This window comes from Phaethon aethereus, assembly GCF_964289735.1.
Source record: "Phaethon aethereus genome assembly, chromosome: 7".
NCBI classification, from domain to species: Eukaryota; Metazoa; Chordata; class Aves; order Phaethontiformes; family Phaethontidae; genus Phaethon; species Phaethon aethereus.
This window is the reverse complement of record NC_138583.1, coordinates 8787193-8810971: the sequence shown is the minus strand read 5'-3', so window position 1 is coordinate 8810971 and position 23779 is coordinate 8787193. Positions and strand designations below refer to the sequence as shown.

At 41.7% G+C, this 23779-nt stretch overlaps 1 protein-coding gene across 2 annotated transcripts in view; it reads right to left on the bottom strand.

The window, feature by feature from the left end:
- Positions 1 to 23779, bottom strand: part of ANK3 (ankyrin 3) — a gene marked incomplete at both ends in the record, with an annotated part of 204765 nt that overhangs the window by 65543 nt on the left and 115443 nt on the right. For both annotated transcript variants that reach the window (XM_082002335.1, XM_082002336.1), the window contains 7 exons: positions 804 to 906; positions 3830 to 3953; positions 10809 to 10871; positions 11069 to 11141; positions 13515 to 13610; positions 13993 to 14091; positions 14181 to 14279. In XM_082002335.1, the coding sequence (XP_081858461.1) occupies positions 804 to 906; positions 3830 to 3953; positions 10809 to 10871; positions 11069 to 11141; positions 13515 to 13610; positions 13993 to 14091; positions 14181 to 14279 (657 nt within the window). The remainder of the gene's footprint in view (positions 1 to 803; positions 907 to 3829; positions 3954 to 10808; positions 10872 to 11068; positions 11142 to 13514; positions 13611 to 13992; positions 14092 to 14180; positions 14280 to 23779) is intronic.

Sequence of the window (23779 nt, the reverse complement as noted above, 5' to 3'; positions counted from 1 at the left end):
ACAATCCACCTTACGCTCTTCCAGGACGTAAACAACAGTGTCACTCTATGGTCCTTTAATTTCCAAGTTAAGATTTCTATGTGAATTTTTATTCAGCTTCCTAGCAGATCTCTGGCTTCTGCATATCAAGAAACTCTTGAGTAATTCAGATAGATTTGAAAACCTGAAGCAAGTCTACCAAGTAAAATGCTGAGGAACTCACAAAGCATATAGTACCCTATCATCTCTAGCATTAGCTTTTAGAAAGACTTTCCCACACTGTAAGCAGGTCAAAAGATTCTGCTTTTGTTTTATTAGTCATTGCACAAATGTTTGGAAGATATATAAACTGGTCAGTGCATAACAGCTTAATCTTTACAAGGCCAAATTCTTCCCAAGGGTGGAAAAACAAGGACAGCAGTTGGGAGTCCCCCCCATGCGGACGGAACGGGTGAACGTAATCCCTGGGCTATACAGCACAGACAAAGGTTGCTTAGTGTAAAACACATTGCTCCCAGCTTATCAAAGCACTCTAAGGATACATGTAGCATTAAAGTCACAGACGCTCCCATTGACTTCTAAAGACAACCTCATACTCGGAAACATAACTGGTCCCTTAAAGACTCTTTCGGTTTGGGACCCCATCACCCTGTCTCTCGCAGGATCAAAACCACAGTGTGGTAAACCCACAATTTCTTTTTCTCAGTTCCCTTCTTCTCCCTCTTCAGTAGCTAGAGAGTAGCAATAGCCTCTGCAAAGCACAGCTGGGGGCTGCAGATCGTAAATACGAAGCACGAATAGCTGGTGGCAGATGCAGCACATACCTGCTCCTTTGCTGGTACCAGCAGTTCTTCAATCATCATGCTGTCTCGGGCATAAGAACTTCTGTTCAGCGTGTAGGACCTATCCGAACTGAAGGAGCGGAGGCTGTTGTATTTACCATTTATCATAGAAAGTGCAGATGACAATGAGATGAACAAAAAATAAAAATAAAAAAATTAATACATGCAACTTCCAGGGATAGCATAAGATGGCAAAATATACATAATCTGTGAAATAAATACAAGGGAAAAAATGGAATAATAATTATCTGAGTACAATTAACTATCCCCTTCTCTACAATATACATAAGCAAAATCACAACAGATGTTTACTGCTTTGGCAGTAATGCCATAGCTTTAGAATAAATCCCAAAAAGTGTATTCAAGTACTTAGATGAACTTCGATAAACATCTTCACACCCTAATCCTGAAAGGAGACCCATGAGGGCAGGTCCTGGGGAAGCTGTGGGTAGGTTACAGCACCTGCCCGTATGGCTCAGATTGCTGAAGCAGGTTTAACTATGAGTAAGGTTTGTGTGCTGTCGTTCTTTTTGCGGCTGAACCACTTTTAACTTTGTTATAACACTCTAGTTATTCATTTAGTTAGAAAAAAGGATAGTAATTTTGAAATGAAAGAAGAAAGAAATTTGCTTATTGATGATTAAATACAGATTCCAATGCTCTGGGGATTATTTTGTGCATGTTAGACTATTCAGAAATAACTATGATCCCTCTGAATATGTTGCAATTAAATCAACGTAGGAGTGTGTTACACTTAACCCTGGAAGATACATTATGGTATGTGCTAAAAACATGCTGCAGGCCTAGACATGCTTGCTACGTGACAAAAAATAAAGTAGTAAAAAATGTGAATTAATAAAAAGCAACATCCAACAACATATTACACTTTTGAACTAGCAACACTTTTCAGACTCAAAACTCTACAACTTGTTTCATGCGTTTTGTAGTTGTTAATCAAACTTTTCTCGTCCCTTAGCACACGTTCCTCCTTGTGCTAGAAGCAGAACTGGGATCTTAATTATACACTCTAGGCATATGTTAAGCAGACTTTTACATGATAAAGGGTATAAAGAAATCAAGTTATGTTTGTTATAGCAGAGGGATATTCTCTAAGGCTGATCCCACCCTCCCCCAAAATAAAAGCATGTCACTTTCCAATGCCGAAGAAAATGAAGATGAGCAATGGCAGCAGCAGAAAGATGTAACACGATGCCATGCCTTCTTACCTGACTTTTGGACTAAAGCAATTTACAGTGGAAAAGAAACAGGAGAAATAGAAAGCAAAGAATCAGACAGGAAAAGCAAGATGTTATGGCTGGATGGCTTATATATTTAATGTGTTTATTTCTTAATGTTACACTCAGAATCAGTAGTAAGATACATCCACAGAACACTTTTTGCTAAATAAAATACTTCACAGGAAAAACACTGTATTTGTCTCCTCTGAGCATAACATGTGCAATGTAAAAAATGAGTTACGCAGCAACAAATAGTAATGGCACTGCTAAAATCAGAAGCATGGGAATATTAGATTTCTCTCAAAGAAAAGGTAACACGAGGTTGAACCTTCAGATCTACCTAACAGATCTTGACCGTGAAATTCTGCTCTCGCACTTGCACAGTGAGAATTTAGACATGTGCGGGAAGAGTACTGTGATGAGTAAAAGGGGTCCTGTGCACCAGTGCCCAGCTCTGCACCCAAAGCGCACTCCCTCTCCACCATCACCACGGTGCTTCAGACCTGACCACATCTGATAGTGCTCCATGATGACCTTGCTCACAGCAACTTCTGTTTAAAAGCAGCATGTCAGCTTTGCTAACTAAGTTTACAAAGATGTAAGATTCTCCCTTCAAATACGTTTTTCCAATTTTCTAGCTAATGGACTAAACACATTTTGACATTCCTCCTGAATGTATTATCGCATAAAATAATTATTAACTTACCTAAATATTTTAGGTGAAGCAAAACATGGCTGGGAACTACTAAAGAGCAACTTTGCACTGCATGCTTGCATTTCTAATGCAACCATAACAAACAAGACTGAAGGGTAGACATCTAAGCTTTACCTTACAGGAGTTGCCATTTGCTGTTAGACAATGAACTCGCTTTTTAAAACAGATCTTTAAACTACAGCATAGGAAAAAGTCCTCAGGGCTTCAGCTTATGAGGTTTAATTATTAGCTGCAGTACGATTCAACTGTCAGTAAATACATTGCAAATCCACAGCTATGGAAGTAATCTCTGCTCATACAGCTTTAATTGTTTTGAGCAATGTACATTGCAGGCTTTAGCAAGATTCAAAAATGAAATCCGAAAAGTTGATCTAGAAACAACTGAGTTGAAATCAACATTAGTCAGCTATTAAAGTTTAAAATATTTTATCAAGTTCACAGAAACTTTGACCTGTTTTCTGTAACATGTAATCCATTCCCTGTCAAATGAAACCCTACAACAAATTTAGGGTACACCTGATTTTTTATTTTTGGGAGCATTTTTCTTTAATACTGCCTATCTTGGTTGGATTACTCGCTAGTACCTTTGAAGAAATAAAAGCACCAAAATAGCAAAATGATTCTCATTCAGTTTTTCTGGCATTTACATTCTTCAGCTAAATTAGTCAATTAAGGAACACTCTAATGTGAGGATCAATCCAGCCAGCAGTAGTGAAAAGAAACCTGGTTCTGCTGGCTGTTCTAGATCAGTTTCTAGACCAGTTGCAAACTGCTAGCAAAGAGGTGCTTTGGAGATGTTCAGAGCATGAGCAGATACCAGAAAAAGTGAATAGTCAGTTTTCCGTATCATTGCCATAAGAAGCCAACATGAATAAAGAATATGAAATAAAACTGCGGCGAACATAGGCTTTAAAGGCGCGGTATTATACCACAGAAGTACACCCCCTCTACTTTGTTTCAAAACAGACTCCAGCTTTGTGTGAAAGAGCGCACTCGCTTCGTAAAAAGTTGTAACTGTGGTGACAGGCAGACACGAGAAACAGCAAACACAATACCTGGCGGAGCGGGCTCCCAGGCTAAAGCCCATGTATCCTTCAGCAGGCAAAGAATCATCTCCCAACTCTTTCAGATCCTGGGGTCCGAGGTATTTGTCCGTATCACCTGTCATTGCATCCTCACCTGCCAGTACAAAAGCCAGGCTGAAGTCAGAAACTACATGTATTGTAAATGTTCGCGTGCTTAGTAAGTCGTAACGCCCTTCTCTGCTCGCTGACAAGGAATCAATCCCGTCACCCCCACCTTCCCTAAGGCTCTTTCCATCTACTACGGCAATTATCCACCCTCCAACCGGGCCTGAGAAAGTAATTTTATTGGGGGCAAACGTAAGAAGCAAAACTCCACCTTGATGTAAACCCAATAAAATTATACGAGGGATGACTGTTGCTCAATCGTTTAAGCAAGCTAAAGGGTTCTTCTGTACTTTGCACCCCTGCCCTCACTTTTGCTTTCCTTACCAAAAAACCTGAGCTGGCAAAGTAAAGTTAGGTTAATTCTGTATGAAAAAGAAAAAAAAAAATACAAATACTTGGCTGTGTTGCCCAGCTGTACTGAACGGCGCAGCAAGCCTGAACGAACGCTGAGCAGAAGAAGAGGCCCGCCTTCCACCTTCGGGATTTCTCAGTAACTTTGGCAAGTCCGAATGTAAGCGGGGCCTGTGTAACGCCGCTTTTCCTAAAGGCGCCGCTCCGCGCCCCGCGGCCGCCGGCCCGCACGGCGCGCAGCCCGCGGCGGAGGACAAAGCCTGGCGCCCCGCGCGCGCGCCCGGCCCCACCGCGCCGTGGGGCTGACCCACGGGAACGGCCCGGCGCGCCGCGTGTGCGGCCACCGACAGAGAAGAGGATGAACAGTTTGTTTAGGAAAACGAAAGGGAGCGAAGTTAAATCTTCGGAGGGGCGGGCAGCTGCCGCAAAGGGTTAACGGCGCAGCTCGCTCTCGCCAGCAGCATTTGCATGCCATTACATCATGCGAAACGACATTCCTGCATTGACAGAGCAAGTCCAAAATACGCCTTTTGCGGTTGTAGGACTTCTCCCCCCTCCCCGGTTCCCTCAGCAGCCCACAGCAGAGCGAGCTCCCCGTAAGCTCCTGACTTGTCTGCGTTCACGCTCGCCGCCTTTGTCGTGACCGCGCTTTAGGCGCGTAGCAGTTGCACAACGGAGAAGTTTAACAGCGCGTTCCGGAAGGTGCGGGACTCCACAAGCCCAGCTACACGTTTCCCACTTCATTCAAAGAGCTCAGACTAGTTTCCATTCACTTAACTCGGGAAAACCACAGGCGAGCTCTGGTTTTAAACTAACAATCAATTCTAAAAATACCCCTTCAGCTACTGCTTTGCAAACGGCAAACAAACAGACCAACTTTCTCCTCCAGCCCAGCAATAATCAGTATTTAGTAACAGTTTAAAAGCTAAAATGTTCATAATATACCGGAAAGCATTCAACAAACCAGAAACAGAAACATTACATATTAAGTTAAACTTTAAAAAGTCTTACTGTTTTGGAAAGCCATTTTCACCAGTCTGGTCTATAAGAATTTTTTTCCCTGATGTTTCCAAGAATTCCTATTAGTCCTATTAGTCCTTAAGCAGTGATTTAGAGTTAATCTCCAAACCAGCACAAGCAAACCAATCCCTGTGGGTCATATTCGCTTTCCACACAACAACCGAGATCTTCTTAACATCTTGATCTCTTCGTATGTATTTTAGGACATGTGCATCTCTGTCCTCTCAACTCAGATCAAAGTTCTTTGCAAATATTAAACAAAATGAAAAAGAATGACTACGGGTTAAAAAAAAATAAAAATCCCCTTTTAATCACTCTTCAGACATCCCTTTAAAGCTTCTGCTGATTGGATTACAGCCTCCCTTGGCAAGCCTCCTGAATGGTGACATAAATGCAGGCACTCCAGTTATTTGTATGTAAATAGGGGTGCTGCGAGGGTGTAGTTTTGCTGTAACTTGATCCCGGGGCTGAGCGGGGAGCGCGGGGCTACGGGAAGGGCGCTGCGCTCCGCCCGCCCTCGCCGGGGCCGGGCGCCTCCCGCCGCGCCCCGGGGGCAGCCCGGGGGCCGGGGTTCCCCGCGGGCACCAGGTGAGCCCCGGCTGCTCCGTGGGTGCCAACGGTGGGGTCTGGGGGCTGCCCCCGCCACCCGCAGCGTGGGCTGCTTGTGTCCCGAGAGAAAATTCAGGTGCTTGAGGGGAAAAAAAAAAAAAACAAAACCAGACTGTGGCCTGGGAGGTGACAGAGTGGCCAGGGAGGGTCAGAGATTCGAGCAACCTTGAGACGCTGCTAACCGGGCCAAGTAAATTTGGAAACTTCTGCCCTTACACCACCTGAAGACGAGCACTGTGCCCCTGTAAGGAACAGACAAGGCATTTTCTTTAGGAGCATCATTTGTCAAAGGCAAGGTGGAGAATGATAAAGCGCTATTCCAGTTGAGCTGCAAAATACATTAGCTATTCTCCTGCTCTGCAGCTAATCCAGCTGGAGCATGATCACTCTGATGAAATGTTCTCATCAAAGGACAAGCTGCATCTAGGAGTGGTAATTTCAAAGAATTCCAGACATTGTTTTGTGATCGTGGGAGGCTGGAGCAAAACGGGTGGTGCACGTTTCAGCAACCGCACTCTGTTTAATTAGGTGCCACAGCCTAATCCTCTGCATTTCAGGTAAGGAGCACAGTGTTTGCTCATAGCATACTGTATTCGTGCAGAAAGGTTCCATGGAAAAATGAAGACAAAATTCACCTCTGAACACAAATGATAGAGAAATGCCCAAGAAGTGAGGCACCGATGAAAAAAAAAAACCAAAGAACGACAATACTGCTTTGCTGCAGTTGCCATCCTGCCCTTCATAATGTGTTATGTGTTGAAGAAAGATGATGCCCCTGTTAACAGCGAGCAAGCATAGCTACCACAAGTATAGAAAACCGTTCAAAATCCAGGAAAGAACAGCGGCAGTAGGTCAAAGCAAAAGCCTGTCAGCCCTAGTATATACTCTGTCCCTGACAGCAGCCACACTTCACAGAAGCATACAGGAACATGAAACAGTGGAAGTCCTCCGGGACATTTTTCTAGCTGGCAGTGATTTAAGAACACATTTTGTAAAGCCGCAAGAGGTTTGTATAGTCATGAATAGGTGTTCTGCCCACCTCCCACTTTTTAAATTCTTCCGATTACACTTCAAACTCCTGTAAACTTTTTGCATTCCCCACACGCGGATGTGGGAGTCACAATTCAACTACCTGTTGCAGAAGTGCAGCCTTTTTAATTTAAGCTGAATCAGCCCCTTGCTGGTTTCACTGATGCCCCATGTTCTTGGCTTTCTGGAGAAGCAGCAAGCATTACTGCTTACTTTGCCACCCGCTATTTTATATGTTCTAGGCCATCGCTCAATTCAGCTTTTTCTTCTAGGATAGACAGTCCTACTCTATCTAATCTTTTCTCCCCGAGCTTTTCCATACCTCTCATGACCTTTGTCACCTTTTCCCAAGAAAAGCCAATACCAAACTCCTGAAACTTCTATTAGTCTCTAAAATTTTATGGAGACAAAGAAACTCAGAAACTCTGAGCATAAAAATATAATAAATCACCCCATCCTAAAATGATCAATAACAGACTTTCATGCAAGGGGATGCCCTTACCTGTCTTAAAAGCACTTCAACTGCTGTACCTCAGCACCTACATTGGGGATCAGGCAGTGTACACTCATGTCTTGTTAGGACATCTGTCTAATCTGCCAGGGATTAATTAGCATCATACTTACTCCTACTGAGAGGAATCCCCATTAAATGGATTTAAAACAGTGTCCTTATTTACACCCAAAAGTTTGTTATCTACTGAAGACAAAAAAAAAAAAAAAAAAAGCTCGACAATAAGTATTTCTCCAACAATGATGACTGCCTAAATTCTCAACACCTAAACTGTTTTTTGGTTTGGATTTTTTCTCTTCACTGCTCACATAGTCTCACCCCTCTTTGTATCAGCTTCCATCGCTTGCTGTCCCTTCGCCTCCAAAACAGCAGTGGCAGCTTTTGCAGGGGCTGTTGTGACAGAGCTCATTGCTGGCTTGTGGCAGCTGCAGCAGGGCTTCAGCTTCCTCCACCAGCTCAAAGCTCTTGCACGCACCCAGAGGGATGCCCCAAAGCTGGGTATGCGAGGGGGTTCCTTCCAGGCCTCCGGCAGACAGCTTGGGGTGTGCTTCAGCATGGCCTATTCCTGGCTCCCCACCAGCCCCGTGGCCACGGGATGCACCGCTGGGGCTCCCAGCAGCTACACAGGGTGTGGGGTGCAAGCTCACATCTGGAGGCAGTAAGAGGGAAGACCTGGTTCTTGCAGTCTCAGGTTTCACATTTATAAGATTTGCAATCTCTTTAAAAATAAAAGCAGAGCATATGTTCAGTGTGCATCAGAATTGCTCTATATTCTTCTACAAACTTTCTGCTATATACAGAGATGTGCCTTCATTTTTTTTCCCCACAAAATCATGTTCTCATCTTTCAAAAAAAACACCATTTCTTTTTTGTGGTGTAGCAGTTTCCCAGCACTTAACCTCATTTGGGCAGAATTGCTAGAGTAGTCTAGGAAAAGGAAGAAAAGGTCTGTCCTCTCAACCAGTCTGACTCCAAACCAAACTGTCCTCAGCAGGGAAGAAAAATTAAACAATTGCTCTGTAAATACTAATTTAGTGGGCACAGCAAGACATAAATGCAAGGAAATAGTTTCCTGACATTTGTCTCTGAGCTCTGAGACTCCACTTTCCAAGGCTTCAATTGCTCTTATGAGAGAAACCTTGAGGATTGTCGCATATTAAGAAATCATTGAACAAGTTACTCTTGCTGAAGAGTTTTGGCTGATGACATCAACGTTAGCCAAGTGAGGGAGAGCTCGGATATGGGTGGTAAATTTGTGCCCTGCTCTCGCCTGGAAATCAGCTCCCTGGCTATAAGATTTGTCAGCGTGCATTACCATCTTGAGCATACTAATTTCCACAGCATAAGTGGATGCATTATATGTAAATACCCTATCAACACTGAGAAGCTGTGGGGATGGGCATCGGTATATTGTCTTTACAGATGTGCAAGTCAGGAAAGAGAGACAGGCAGTGGTTATTACCTCAAAGCCAGTAATTCGGCGCATGTCTTGCACAGTGGAATGCTTCAGCATAGATTAATAAAATACCTATCACTTGATTTGAGCACTCCCTTTCAGTGTTTGGTTGGAAAATGACCCTGTTATATATAAACCAGTCTCTTGGCTCCCTTAGTAACAACAAGGGTGCAGAACAGTCTCTAGGCAAGGAATTGATTGTATTACCTGCATTCTTAATTTTTCGTTTGGTTTGTTTTTAGTTAAACTGAGAGTCAGTGACTCTAAAAACCTACCACAGATCTCACACATCCTGGCAGGCTTTGCATTTGGCCTTAACAAATGATCCTGTATATTAAAAGACACGTTTTACATCTTTGGTTCTAAAGTTCAGATTCCATACAGGAGTGTTTCTCATCTGTACCTCACCACATGCTGTGCCATGGGATACGGCGGTAGTCACTGCTCCATTAACTAACACTGTTATGCATCAGGGTTCCAGTCAGTTAAAACAATACAGTATTTTGAGCAGTACAATAGCCTAAGAGAGCTATTTGTAAAACACAGGTGTAGGGTAAGAACACTATCCAGTTGGAACTGCAGCAATGGGAACACAATGACAAACTGAAAACAAACCAAAAGCCTCAATGCACAAATTAAACAAAAGCTGCACACGATGAACTTAGCTAAATAGCTTTTACACCTTACTGCTTAAATGCTATGAAAATTAAAAGTAAATATATCACTAGAGATAAACTAGGGAAGCACAAGAAAATTTAACCCAGTCACTTGTTCTCCTACTAGAGAAGAAAAAACTGCAGCTCTAATGCAAGTGAATTGGGACACACAAAAAAGCCTTCAGGACACTGTCATCCTCTTCATCACCTCAAGACCTTCCTGTTTAAAAATGCCACTGGGAACCTAATCCTGCCATGGCCTCTGGAAACCTGCAGTTCCTGGTGAAACCCTCATGGACTCCTGCACATCCAAACCAGGAAAGGTCTGACCTAACAGGGGATGCTGATATAGGGGAGGGAAGCAACTGCCAAAGGACTTTTAAATACTTAAGGACCACTGAAGCCATGTCAAGCCTGCCCAGCACTGAGGAGTGAGCTGGGACAGGCAGGTTGCTAGTGCCAATAGCTCCAGAGACTTATTAAAGGTGCTGAAAACAGAGGGTTTTATTGCTGCTCTCACAGATTTCAACATCACTTTGCAGGATGATACAGATGAAGTCTCAGCTACAAACTACTTTCTTAATCCTAACAAATGCCAACATGTTGAGTCCAATGCAGCATCCTCTTATATTAAGGACAAAAGTAGTCTGATGTGGTTTTACCACATATCATGACTGAAATGTTATACACATAAAAAAAACCCCAGAACAAACAAAAAAAACCTCACCCTGAAAATACTTCTTTCCAGGCTAAGTGTCCACTATCAATGTAAATCAACCATTTCAGAGTTTAATCCACATCAGAATCAAAAAAAAACCAAAACCCAACGAAAAAATCATTTGTTCTGCAATTACTTTCACTATCAGTTATTTAATCCAATATGTTTTGATATTTGACCCTTTTATCCTATATTTATTTTTTTCAGTTACAATAATAAAACAATTCTCTGCTTTATAGAAGCAGCAGCAAAAGGACTATTCCAGGAAACTGGGGGTAATTTGATTAAAAAATTGGAAGTAAGACATTCAGAAAAAATTAGAGTATTATCAGGAATAGCTCAAAGAATTTTTCCAAGCATTCTTAATTGTAAAGCAGAAATTATTGTTAGTGGGATAATAATAAAATTATTTGAAAGGATTAATTTTCAGATAGATGAAATAGAAGGAAGAGGCTTAAGTTAAATATCACTGCAATACAAAAATGCACAAATACCTTCTTCAACATCTGACAAATATTCAGCATCACTGAGTATTTCAGGGGCATTGGCTTTACGAACTGCATGATTTAAATAAACAAAATAATTAAATAAAAGCATAGAGTATGAATGCGTCAACAAAACAATCAACGTAAAACAGTAACTAATGTGCAAAGACGTATCCAACTAATACTGTACTGTTTCATTGTTTTTTTTTAAACAAACATTTCTTACAACAGCAAAAGACTGAAAAATAAGAAAGAGGGGTTTTTAATACCTTCGTCATCAGACATATCGAGAACTTCATTCATGGTTTCAGGTACATTCATCTTGTGCTTTTCTGTAACAGTCTGTCAAAGAAAAAAATCATTTCAGAGTACAGACATAATTCTTCCCAAAATTATAGTTATTTTGAAAATTAAATGCAAGGCAGGACATATTTTTTATCTGCAGTTAGCAAAACAAGATTGACTTTTTTTTAGCTTCTTATTCACTTTTCTTTTTATAGATGCACTGAACTATACATTAAAAAGACTACAGAAATGGGCAATATTATATTTGCGTTTTAAAATACATTCATATTTTCACAGCAGAAAAAGCATGAGCTGAAAGCCTAGAAGATGGTGATATCAAGAGAAGAAACAAATACACTGAAAAAAAGTTTCATGTTAAGGGGTTTAGTAAGAACTCTTTAAATAATCATCTAAATTTTGAGCAGGAATACACCATCTCTATTTAAACCAAACTTTCTGAGGGAAGTATTTCTCCTTTGTCATTAGAAAAATGCTGCAATTTGGGAGCAGGCTTAATCTATGTGAATTTTTTTCAGAGGTGCCTCAGCATGATTGTGTTTTTTTCCCACAGATGAGAACAATTGTAACCACATGCAGGCTAAATCATATCCTTTAAGAAGTGGCTGATGTTTATATTGATTCAGAGTCAAAGACCAATTTAAAAAAAAATTAGAAGCAGAAAAAAAAAATGTTATGAATGCCTGAAATCTGTTCCTAGAATGCCTGTGCATACCATGAGCAACACACACATTGTACTCTCCACTTGAGGTACAGTACAACAAGCACTGGTTAAATTTTAGGTCACACATGAGACCTTGCTGAGTTACCAGTCAAGAGTGCAGTGGAATTAAAAAAAAATAAAACGAACGACAAAACCCATGATTTTTATATTACATTATTTTTAATGACCATTACTTCTCGTCCTTCATATATGAATAAGAAGGCATTAACAAGTTCAGGAGGACAAAATAGCTTTTCCATTTTCATTTATTTTAAAATATTTCAGTTCTTCTCTGGCCTCATGAATACTCATTTGGCAGTTCACATTTCTTGGGCAACTGTCGTCACTTGACACAGGCAGAAGAGCTCCCACATGCTCAGTCATCACAAAACTTATAAAAAGTTTCACAATTATTTAATTTTGTGGGAATTACTTGCAAAGCTTTTTAACACATTGCTGTTAAACTAGCAAAATCACAGGGCTTTTTTTTTTCCAGGCACTACTGGATTTTTTTCTAGAGAGTAACGTGCTCCTGAGAAAACCTAGAGAAAAGCTCTAAGAAAAAAATCTCTATTATCTTCTAACATATTCCTTTATATTTTATTGTTACAAAATTTGTCTTTTGTCTGGTGGGTTTTCTGTAAGCTACTGAATTATAGACCACAGCCAGGGAAGTCATAGGAAGAAAAGACTCATGCAGTAGCAGTTAAAATCTGCCTGTCATCCCAAATGCTCATCGTATTGCAACCACCTGCTTGCACTGACAGACCACACAAATGGGTGATGACAAAACATGGAACACACAGTAACTGTTTTCTGTCTCTGATACGCCTAAAAATGCATATGTGCACATACTTCTCTTTTTTTAATAAAAAAAAAAGTTGCAGAAAGTAAAAAGTAAATTTGGAGCCAATCAATGCTCTGAATTTATGTTCTTAAGACCTAATTTTGGCTTGCATGGAGGCTCCACACCACATAAAACCGTTTTCTTCATAGAGCAATTTGTCAAAACGTTAATGAACAAAAGATCTGAGAAATATTTTGGACACTGTGAATCGCCATTTTTCTGACAGCAGGTAATATTTGACTATTGCTAGTCCCTTTAATCTCTCCTGGCTAACACTGCAATGAGTCTTCCCGAGAGGCAAGACAGACGAGCTGGAGTCCACGCATACGTCAGTGAATGGGTATCTGGGGTTGCAGGAGCTGACTGTGGCTGCTTGCAGAAGACAGCCTTTTGCCATCTTTCAGAAGACACCAGAAACTACACAACAAGGTGCTTTTAAATAAATTCCAACCACTTTTTAGATCGGAATAGGTTCTCAAGCCAAATCAAGCCATTATACATCAGTCCCGTGGCAAACTCTCTCAAAAGGCAGAAGCAGCTTCCATTTACACAAGTCTGTAGGAATGTCTGTATTCATGTGGTTTGTGCTCTAAACAAGATGTGCAGAAAAAAATTGCAGCTATGACCAGTCATTTACATTGTCCATCTTCTGCTTGGTTGGTACTGTTTCTGCACACATCCTAATAATGTCTACTAACTTAAAAATACATTGCTCATATTTGACTTCATATCCACTTTATATTGCTAAAAGGAAATGGGTGGAAATTAAACTGGAATCTCAGTAGACATGTAACTAAACAAAGCTGAATACATTGGCTTAGGAAAAATTCTTCCATTCATTGCTGAACTAAGCTGTACTTACAATTGTAGTCATGGTCTCTTCTGTCACCACCTTCAATGTGTCAACGACTGAAATGTAGCCAAGTCGCTTAGCAATGGCGAGGGCAGTGTTTCCATTCTAGCAATTGAAACATTTATACCAAAAGTTGAATGTTAGTAAAGCAAAGTGTAGAAACTGCACAACACAGGTCAAATAAATGTTTGCGTGTCGGCAATTGAGATAAATATATTTTGTGTAGTAGGATATATAACTGGAAGTTTTTAACTCTTTACAGAAATGGGATGAAAATGAGAAGATTTTCAGATGTTTGCTCTTCTAGTTTTGGAAGAGATGATGGCATAGAGGATGTGGGAGCAATGGCAATAGGCTTCCTCTGCTCTCTTCCTCTCCCACCACACACATTTTTTCCACATTTCCCTTGCTCAAATGCTTTACGTGGGGTGCGACGACTCAGCCCGACGGGAAAGGGGCAGCCTCATGGTGGCCCCTCTGCACTTACCACAGTGAGCTCGTTGGGTGCCGCGCCATGCTGGAGCAGGACATTGATGATGTGGGTGTGCCCCTGCTGCGCAGCCTGGTGCAGCGGCGTGTACCCGTTCTGCAGGCACAGAGAAAGGGAAAGGCTGCAGCGGGCACAGTACATAAGCCCCCACCACAGAATGAGCGAGGCAGAAGCGGAAAACTCACCTTCGTTTTGGCATTAACTTTTGCAGAATGTTGCAGAAGGAAGTTAACAATTTTTATGTTTCCGTAGTGGCAGCCAACATGCAAAGGAGTGTATCCCATCTAGAATGAATATAAGCAATTAGTAAATGTGAATATCCTGCGTGTCCTCTGACAAAAAAACACAGACAATGAAACAGACAAAATCCTATTAAGGTTTATTTCTTTGGCCTATGTGAAAAATCCTCCAACCTTGAAAAAACCCACACTCCTCATGAATGTTGATTCAAGTCCCATTCTTTGTGAACCTCTCTGGATGCCTTGTTATTTCTGTAATATTCAACACATGGAACGTCGATTGAAGATTTGCCTTCCTCTCTCCAATGGTCAGACTATCAGGTCTCTAGGGCAGAGCCCACCTTTTTAAATAAATGTGTGTATAATACCTTGCACAGTGAGGTTCACATGCTTGGTGCTCCTACAGTGTGATAATAAGCAAATAAGTAAACAAGTAATAACAATTTTCTAAAAACCAGGCATGCTGAGGGCTGCCTCAGCTACAGTGCAATTTGCAGCCCATCCATTCTGACTGAAACACCTGGAAGGTAAATCTAAAACAAGGCAACCGATTTGCCAGCTCTGCCAGAACAATACAGTCCTACGGAAACTGGAACACCAGCTGGTGAATTGAGGCTTTAAGACAGAAAGGTCTAATTTCCCATGTGTCTGGCCTTGGGTTATGCAAACTGGAAGAAATTGCTTTTTCTTGGCAACTGCAAAGATGAGAAAGTTGAATGTATCCTTTTTGTTCCTATTACTTATTTTTCATTGTAGTGGGCAAACTAAAAATGTTTGGCAACATTGGGACTCCCCCACCAAATGCTCTAACACAACTAAATGGCTTTTTATAGTAAGTATACACATTTTGGAAGCTTTTCTAAAACCAGGTAGTACAAGAAGAATGTCACTTAAAAACCTGACAAGATTTTAAAAAACTACTCCTGGTAGCAAAGCAGGAGTCACTAGGCTGACTCTGAACTTGCTCGCTTTAAAACCCACCTATTTAAAGTCAGTCAAACAGCATGTTGAAACCTGTTAATTGTAATAAACACTTAAATCAACATTCAACATACAATGCAATAAAACAAAGAGAACCAAAGCTTACTCTTGCTGCTCTTTTTCTTATCTCAGTCCATGACAACACTGTTAGCAGTTTTGAAAAAGTTGGACTTACTTGAGATGCTTAACATATTAAAAATGTTTAGATTATCTTTCTTCAGGTAATTATCTTTTCCTGCCTTATCTTCCCTGCAAGACAACACTATCTCTTCTTCCTTAACAAACATAATCAATCTAGAGCTGCGCAAAGGACAGTTGAGGAGATGGCTACCTCTAAACAGGACACTCGCTATTTTTCTCCGTGGCATGGAGAGAGGCCACCTTTCCCCAAACCTCCCCCCGACTCACCCTAATAGCTCAAGGGCTTTTCAGTAGATGCTTTGCTTGGCTCACAGAGATGGATTAATGGGCTTCCCCCTCTCTTGACGTGAGTCATCAGGATTCCTTTCTCCTTTAAAGGTCAGGTTTCATGGGCCCACTTTGATGGACTCTGAGTTGCCGGAAGGGTTATCCTAGCCAGTGTTCACATGGGGCTTCACCATTTTGCAAGCAGGATGAAACTATACTACCAGTGTAATATGTCCTTTTGCTACTCTGTGGGACTTCCAGTGCAGTACTGGCCCCATGCTCCATTACCAGTTTTGAAAAATCAATTGCTAGGCTGTAAAAATCATATCTGCACGAGGAACACAAATACACTGAACACATGGTAAAATACACTGCAAAAGTGCACTGCTGATAAACTACAAGAATTCTGCTTTCAGAAAAAGGGTAAGAGGTGAGGCCCTCCGAGATCATTAATTGCAGTGGCAGAAAGGTCAGTTATAACATATATGAGGAAATGGGGCCATGATGCATGTCTTGGCTGCTGGTAAAGCCCAAGGCAGCCACATGACCAGAATGAAAATACTCTACTTGGGATTGAATGATCTGGAACTAGATTCAAAAGCCAACCTTGTGGGTAGAAACACTGAAAGATAGACTGGTCTTGTATGGACCAGGCTCTGGCTGCTCTCATCAGTGTTTAACAGTGAAAAAGTGCCTTTGCTTTCCTTCTCTGAGAAAAGCCTGGTGCCCAAGAGGTAGAGGCACACAGGGAGTTAAAAGCTGCAGCCTGTCATCTGTCATTTGAATGTCCATGCCAGCAAGATGTGGCCAAGTTAGACAACTTGGTCAAAAGCACTAAGGAGACAAGTCCAAGGTCAGTCTGGGGTTCCGGAGCCAGCACTACACCACATGTTCAAACCATGAGGTCAAAGCTGCTCAGAAAGAAAGAGAAAACCTTAAATGTGAGCTATTTCCACTACAGTGAAGTTTCAAGTGCCCATGGTTTTAAACACACCACTTTCTTCACATCACTTTGCCTCTGATACTACTTCACATAAGGTTACCTAATTTCACTTGTATTAACACATGGTAGAAAGTGGTAGCTGTGCCAGTTACTTTAAATTAGGGTGTGTATTTTTTCTTCAGTTAATTATATACCCTTCGCCATATAAAGAAACTACTAGCTCTGACAACCAGGACGAGTTAATCATTGCAAGAAACAGCACTGGATCCAAATTCCATTGGCATCAGCAGAATGAAACTTTCCATCGACTTATATGAACATCGGATCTGATGCAAATGACAAGGAACTTCTCCCACAGAATAGATGCACGTGGTGGTAAGAGCCTGAGTACTACCTAATATGTAATCATCATGAGCTGAACACTGGGACCTCATCTTACAGTTACTCTTAGTTTAGGGTTGGCCTAGCAGCTTCCTAGCAGTGCCCGGGGTCTGAATCTGACAGGGCTCCCTAAGCTGGTCAGGGTCTTGAGTGTTCAGCAGAACGCTGAGCATATTCACAGCCACATAGCTCAAATGCAGCTTCTGCAGCCCCTGCCCCTATATGTTCCAAAGTTAAAGATTAAAGCATGGCCAAACTATCAAAGCATCAGTTTAGAAAAAAAAGCAGTGAAACTTCCTCATACAAAAACTTAACTCTCTTCTCTCCCTTCAAAACATAGGCCTCTTAACATGACCTGCAAGGTCAGCAAAAATCAGACATCATAAAACCAACTGGGGAGATGAAATCTGAAGTTGAGGGCCACCTGCTGGGAACCCCCTGCTAATAACCCTAAAACATTAAAATCTGGAGAGGATCAGAGCGCCAAGACCAGCTGATCTCAACTTTCTCTTTGAAGTGATCCGTAAAGCCTCCTCTCTCCAGCCTGTAACAGTGAGTATTGAAGAAGGAGCTAGCAACCCCTTGATATTTACTGCAGTACAACATCAATTTCCTTCCACAAATGGCATATACAAAGATTTACATGTGGTACCTTCATAAATGGCTAGAGGAGTAATTATTCATGCTCTTTGTCACTCCTGACCAGCCTGCTGTTTAAATCAGAGACTAAGTGAAAACTTTTCCTTCTTCCCTCCAAATGCATGGTAGAAATCATGATATTTCCATGGTGACATGGTCACTACTCTCCCTGCTACAGTTCTTGGTGTACAACAGCTGAAGCTGAAGGAGTCTTCCTCTGAAGCTCTCAGTGCTGCTGACCTGGTCAGGTACAGCAGCTGGAAGCGTGCGGACTGAAAGGCAGCTTCTCTGCTACAAGCATCACGCACATCCTGGGTAGCAATGTGGGCACCTGCTAGCCTGGTGGCAAATACCAGTTTCCTGTCTGAACTCCATGAAGGGCCCTGGGAGCTTTCCTTTAAGTTTGCCATACCCTGTGGTCATCCCATATCCTGTCGTGTTTGATGAGGCAGTGCCTAATACAGCACGCAGCCACTGACAGCAGAGTGAGAGAGATCTGACATGGTGGGTCACATCTCACAGGGCATGTCAGACCTCCTCAGCCACCAGACGACATCTTTCATGTTTATAGTTATCAACGTTTGTAGTGAAGGTATTGGTCAAAATAAAGCTAATTAGCAAAATGTCTTTTTAATGCCTGCAACACAGAAAGGATATCCATTGCTTCTCAGCTAGGATACAGATTCCTGCATTCAACTGTTTCTAGCTCAGGAAGGTATAAAATTTATAGCTATATCCCAACATCCTCATTGAAAACGAATATTCTCTTAGCTCTTCTGAAAGGCTCCGACTGGCAGATTCTGCAATTACACAACCAAATTATCTATAAAAGTACTAATTCTCATGGCTACTTGAGCTTGCTAGTTTCATTCTCTATAGAAATGTGTCCAGGAGGCTAAAATATTTTGCTTCAATAGCTATGAATAATTACAACAACAACAAAAAAACCAGCCCCATAATTATATACATTTCTGCACAGCGTTTCAGGTTCAGAGTTATATTTACTGGTATAAACTGTAAGCGACTTAGTACGCATCCTAATATTAAAAGAATTACTTCCAAGAAAATTATGTCTTTTGTTTAACACAGCCCTAATGCGCATCACCTTCTGGCAGTCAGCTGCCATGTTGCTTCTAGCCGTTTTAAAGCATGAGCAGAAATATGAGAGTTAGCAGCTGGGAAGGGCTTATCAAAAACCACAAGAATAAGTGCCCCCCCCAAAAAATCAGAAATAGTGAGCTTTTCAGTTCTAATGAAAAACACAAACACAAAGCATTCCTTATTCTCTTGTCCTTCAATTTTTTTTGAGGGAAATGATCACAAGCCTTGTATATCATGTCAGTGAATTACTTTAATATCCTCCACTAGCAATAACCATAAATCTTAACAGCTTGAATTACTGCATCTTTCTAGTCATGCTGACTCTCAAGCTGCTCTGTTTTTGTTTTTTTTTTGCTGTAAATGTCAGGCAATGAAGCTACAGTATTTTTGTTGATAAGGCTAGAAAACGCTCTAGGTTCAAAGGTCACAACGGCATCCAGCCTTGATCGAATGAAACAGGCAAACCTATGTGTACATACACATTTCACCGCTTTGCTGAATCAGGGCCTAACATGTTGCAGTACCTTGCAAAGATTCATTATTGCACATTACTAGGCTGGAAATTTCCACACAAATGTCTCTATAACAACTGAGCAAGTACCACGAGCCAAGGAGAGAGAGATAATGTACCAGGAAGATGTACTGAAGATATCTGTGTTTGAGTGTTCGTTTTGTATGAAAGCAATTCTTCTCAATAGCACTTCCCACCCTCCTTGCCTCCCTCCTATTTCTTCCTGCATTTGAAAATCAGGTATTCCAATGGAAAAACTGCATTGCTTTTATGAACCACTGTAGTGCTCAGGCTGGTAGGGGACTCCTGTCAGAACAAGGCAGGCAGACCTGAATAAATCTCCCTGAACAAATCTGAAATAAAAGGCCCAGCTCAACCTGCAAAAGAACATCATGACCTCTCAAATCACTGCTAGCTCATACCAGTACTACAGTTTTAGGAACATAAGACAGTTTAATACTGCTTTTATTACACAGACAGTCACCAGCCAGGGACTGTAAGACCATCAATTCCCCCGGCAGAGGCGCAACGCCAAGTGCAGCGTAGGAACTGTTTGACTAAAATGACCTGCACCGAGATCAAAGCTCCAAATCCTGCTCTTCATCCTTCACTGAACCAGCACTCTTCTCTCATCAGTCTTCCTTTGCCAGTCCATCACGGTAACACTGTATCCTACAATAAGCCTATCCAATGGGATAAACAATTGAAAAATGACATGTGGAGACCTGCTGAGCCATGAAACAATATTTACTCATGCCAACTCCCAGCACAAAAGCCCGGCAACAAAAGCAATATCACATGTACCACTACAGCTTTTACAGGCTCAATGTGACCACCAGAGAAGGAATATCTGCTCACAGCTATGACTTCAGATTGATTTTTAACTCCCAGTATTACATGTAAGATGAGCATTCCTTGTGTTAAGCATATTGCATAACACAGTTTCAGTATTGAAAACTCTTTAACCTGCCTAAATTCAGACACACAAATGTAGTGCCAGAATGGAAAAAACCTGCTGCCTTTGCAGCAGGACACTAACATGCCGCTGTGAACACTAAATTCAGTTTTTTAAGCTTTCTAAATGTGAAGAGACTTGAAGTAGCTCTGAAGCTTCACCACCTGAAGCGCATTTTAGTGTTGCTGCTTTTCCACCCTTCTGTTATTTGCTTCTTGCATATTAAAATAAGGTGTTTTCTGTGGCTTATCAGTTGGAGCTCAGTCTACGTCTAGGCTCAAACCCACGTAACAAAATCTCATCTTCAAGTGGCAGAAGCAGCCTTGTGGCCTCTCAAGCACCAGTTCTGGTGCGCTACACAGCGTTGTTTACTCTTCAGTGTTGACTGAGACAGACTCCTGCAGCTCTGGGATTAGAGGCTATTTAGTTGATTGATGCAGCAGAACCAGAAGGATCCCATAACACCATCAATAAATGGACTTCAAAACCACCAGCTATTCTTCCTTTCATGCCTTTTTCTACAACGTAGATAAAAATTTCTTGGGAGGGAAACCACCCCAAGAGAGAATCACAGTTGCAATGTTTCAGGTCTGACAGCAATTTTGAAAATGCTTCTAAGTTTTAGATCCAGAACTGATCTTAATCACACAAACTAATCTTCTGCACAAGTTTTTTTCTTCCTCACTACACCTTCAAGATACAAAATGTGTTTCTGCCCAATCTTCTCTAATCACCTGAAAAGCCCCAATCGTGTGTGTGGACCTCAGAACCTGAACAGGAGTATGAACTGCCATATATCAGATTTACAAACTCTAGATGTTTTCAGAGGGAGTCCAAGTTATATATAAATGATGATTAAAGAATACATATCAGAGGTGGAAATTGGTAACTCATTGGTCCCTACCCAAGAAGTTGAGTGACCTACTAAGATATTAAGTGTTCTCCCTCTATTGACAGATACTGTGCTGGAGTGACATAACCGATGCTTACTTAACCTGGGAAAATGAGAAATATGATAAAGAGAGAATCTAAACAAAGAAAAAAAAATACTACTGAACAGTCATCTAGACCACAATAATTGCAGTAACAAAAGCATATAGATGCGAAATGGAGAAGAAAACAGAAGGTTAGCGGTGACGTTGTTGGTAGCAGAGCTCTCCGATATAATGCTATTCTAAGCTGTGCAGCTTCGCTGACTTTAAGGCACAGGTGGCCACATCTCTGCCACTGTATGTCCGAAGTAATGTATCTGAATTGGACATGCTTGACAGTATCATGCAAACATAGCAACAGTGCTTCTGAAGCCAACTCAGCTGTTGCTGTATCTTTCTTCCCAGTGCCTCTGGTTTTAGAGGCAGCACGCACAGACCTTTTATTCCCATAGAACAGTTAATCCATCTAAACAACAGACGTTCTAACTACAGAGCTGCTATTTTACAAGCCAATCATCTAAGCTTCACCTGCATAGAACATGAGGTCAAGGTATGGTCTTCTCACAGCATAACACTTTTTCTTCATTCTAGAACTTCAGAGCTTGTCATCTCTTTCCTTAGGAACTCAAGATGGTCTTCAGTTTATCTAGAAACTATGCCATGCTAAAATACACGGTACTGCATTGGCACTTTTCTTATATCACAGGTGGTAGTGAGTGGCTATCTGGCAGACGACCTCCACATGACTGACTCTGTGGAGCCTGGAGGGCTCACCTCTGCATAAACCCAGCAGATGGGACTCTGCAGAAACCAGTAAATAAGCATCAAGCTCATTCCACTCTAACACAGTCCTGCAAGGCAGGTGGGCACTTTCTTCCCAAGGAGCAGACAGTCCCCTACAGCAGAGAGGGCAAATTATCATGGTAGGCAGGAGGACAAGACATTGCAGGTGTTTCTTCACCACAGACGCCTACAGGATTAATAATGCATGTTTTCCCAGATAGATGATTTGTCGCACCACCAAGTAGTTCTGCTTGAATTCACCGTGACTTTGCTTGACCTGAGTCCCTGCCCCACTTCCTGACAACTATGGGGCAGTCCCATGGAAGCAAATGTGTACTGGGAAACTATTCTCTACTTGCACTAGTTACGGATGTAACTTCACTGAAGGTGAACAAGGGACTTAACGGTTGGCTTCTTTAAAATTATATGACTATTATTGATGACAGGATTCATGCTGCAGACAGTCAAATATGACTGCATTTTTTTTTCCCCGTGCATGGTTTTACCTACTTTTACAATTTTCAGAGATGCAATTGAGAAATTCAGCTCCATCCAGAGGAGATCTCTGAATGGTAAACTGAAACCCCTTTTCTGTGTGTCTCTAAAGAGTCACATGCCTGCTCCACCACATTGCCACCATGCCAGGCTTGAAGTTCAGTACCGAGCTTGTGCAGCTGTACAAGGCTGGCCCTGAGACCCAAGGAACATGCCCTGCCTCTCAGCTGTAACAGTATCTCAGACGTTTCCACCATGCTAATGGGACTGAAAGGCCACTAGTCCAGAACTGGATCCTATTTGGACATTGGAGAGCAGGCAAAAGGGCCACGTGACTACCTGCACCTGTCAATGTAAGTGTCTCCTTAGACTGCTTACTATTTATGGGACAGAAAAGAGTGGGAGAAAAGCAAACACTCACAGACAAGTTGTACAGGCTAGGAGGCTATTCAGCTCCGACCACGTTAAAAGAGCAGGTTCTGCAATGTGTTGCTACAGAAACCAAAACCAGCTAGGAATTATCTCCTGAAAGGCAACCACATACATCTGAGGAAATTGTGCAAAGAATGAACCAGGGCGGATCTCATCTGCTGCTGGATGATTTAGCAGATAAGAACCCCGACTGATTAATCTGTAAAATATAGGCTGAGGATATGTTACAAAAAAGTATAAAGCTGGAGAAGCTCCTGGGATTTCAGCAGAAATATTTCAGTTTCACATCAGAACAACGTCACTGAAATGAGTAGCTGGTACAGTTGGAATTACACAATAGAAGAATCACGTAACGATGACTTTTCTCTCTGCCACAGATTGTAATCAGCTGAGCTGCAGCCAGAGATGAAGATGGATTCAGCCCTTTCCGAGATGTCAGTGTGATGACAGAATGACAATATTGGTAGACGGTCTGACACACCTAGACATTTCAGGGATGCAAGCACAGCACCTAACTTGCCACACACACCTAGCAGAGAGTTGTGAAAGCTGCTGCCCTGCACAAAGGGTGAAGGTCAGATGGTGAGACTTGGTTCATTTATAGCTGATTTGATCAGCTACAGTCCAAGTATTTGATCACAACTGATTTCTTACCCAGCTAAAGGTATGAGACTGAGATCTAGACAATGCATGAATGTAAGAGTAATCAACACTGGGATCATCACTGTTAAATACTGAGCACCATATACACCATTAGTGAGCATAAACCATTTGTACATGGGCTCTTGGAATTAACTCACAAAGTCGCTCTTAAAAACAATACTGTGAAGTGGGAGGCGTCATTGCTTGGGATCTCAAAAGCTATCCCCAAGCACCTTGGAAGGCCAGGCCTCTTATTTAGGAGTCCAAATACTTACTTCAGGCAAAACTATCTTTAGGCAAGTAAATTTGAAATGCACCACCATCACATATATGTATTTCATA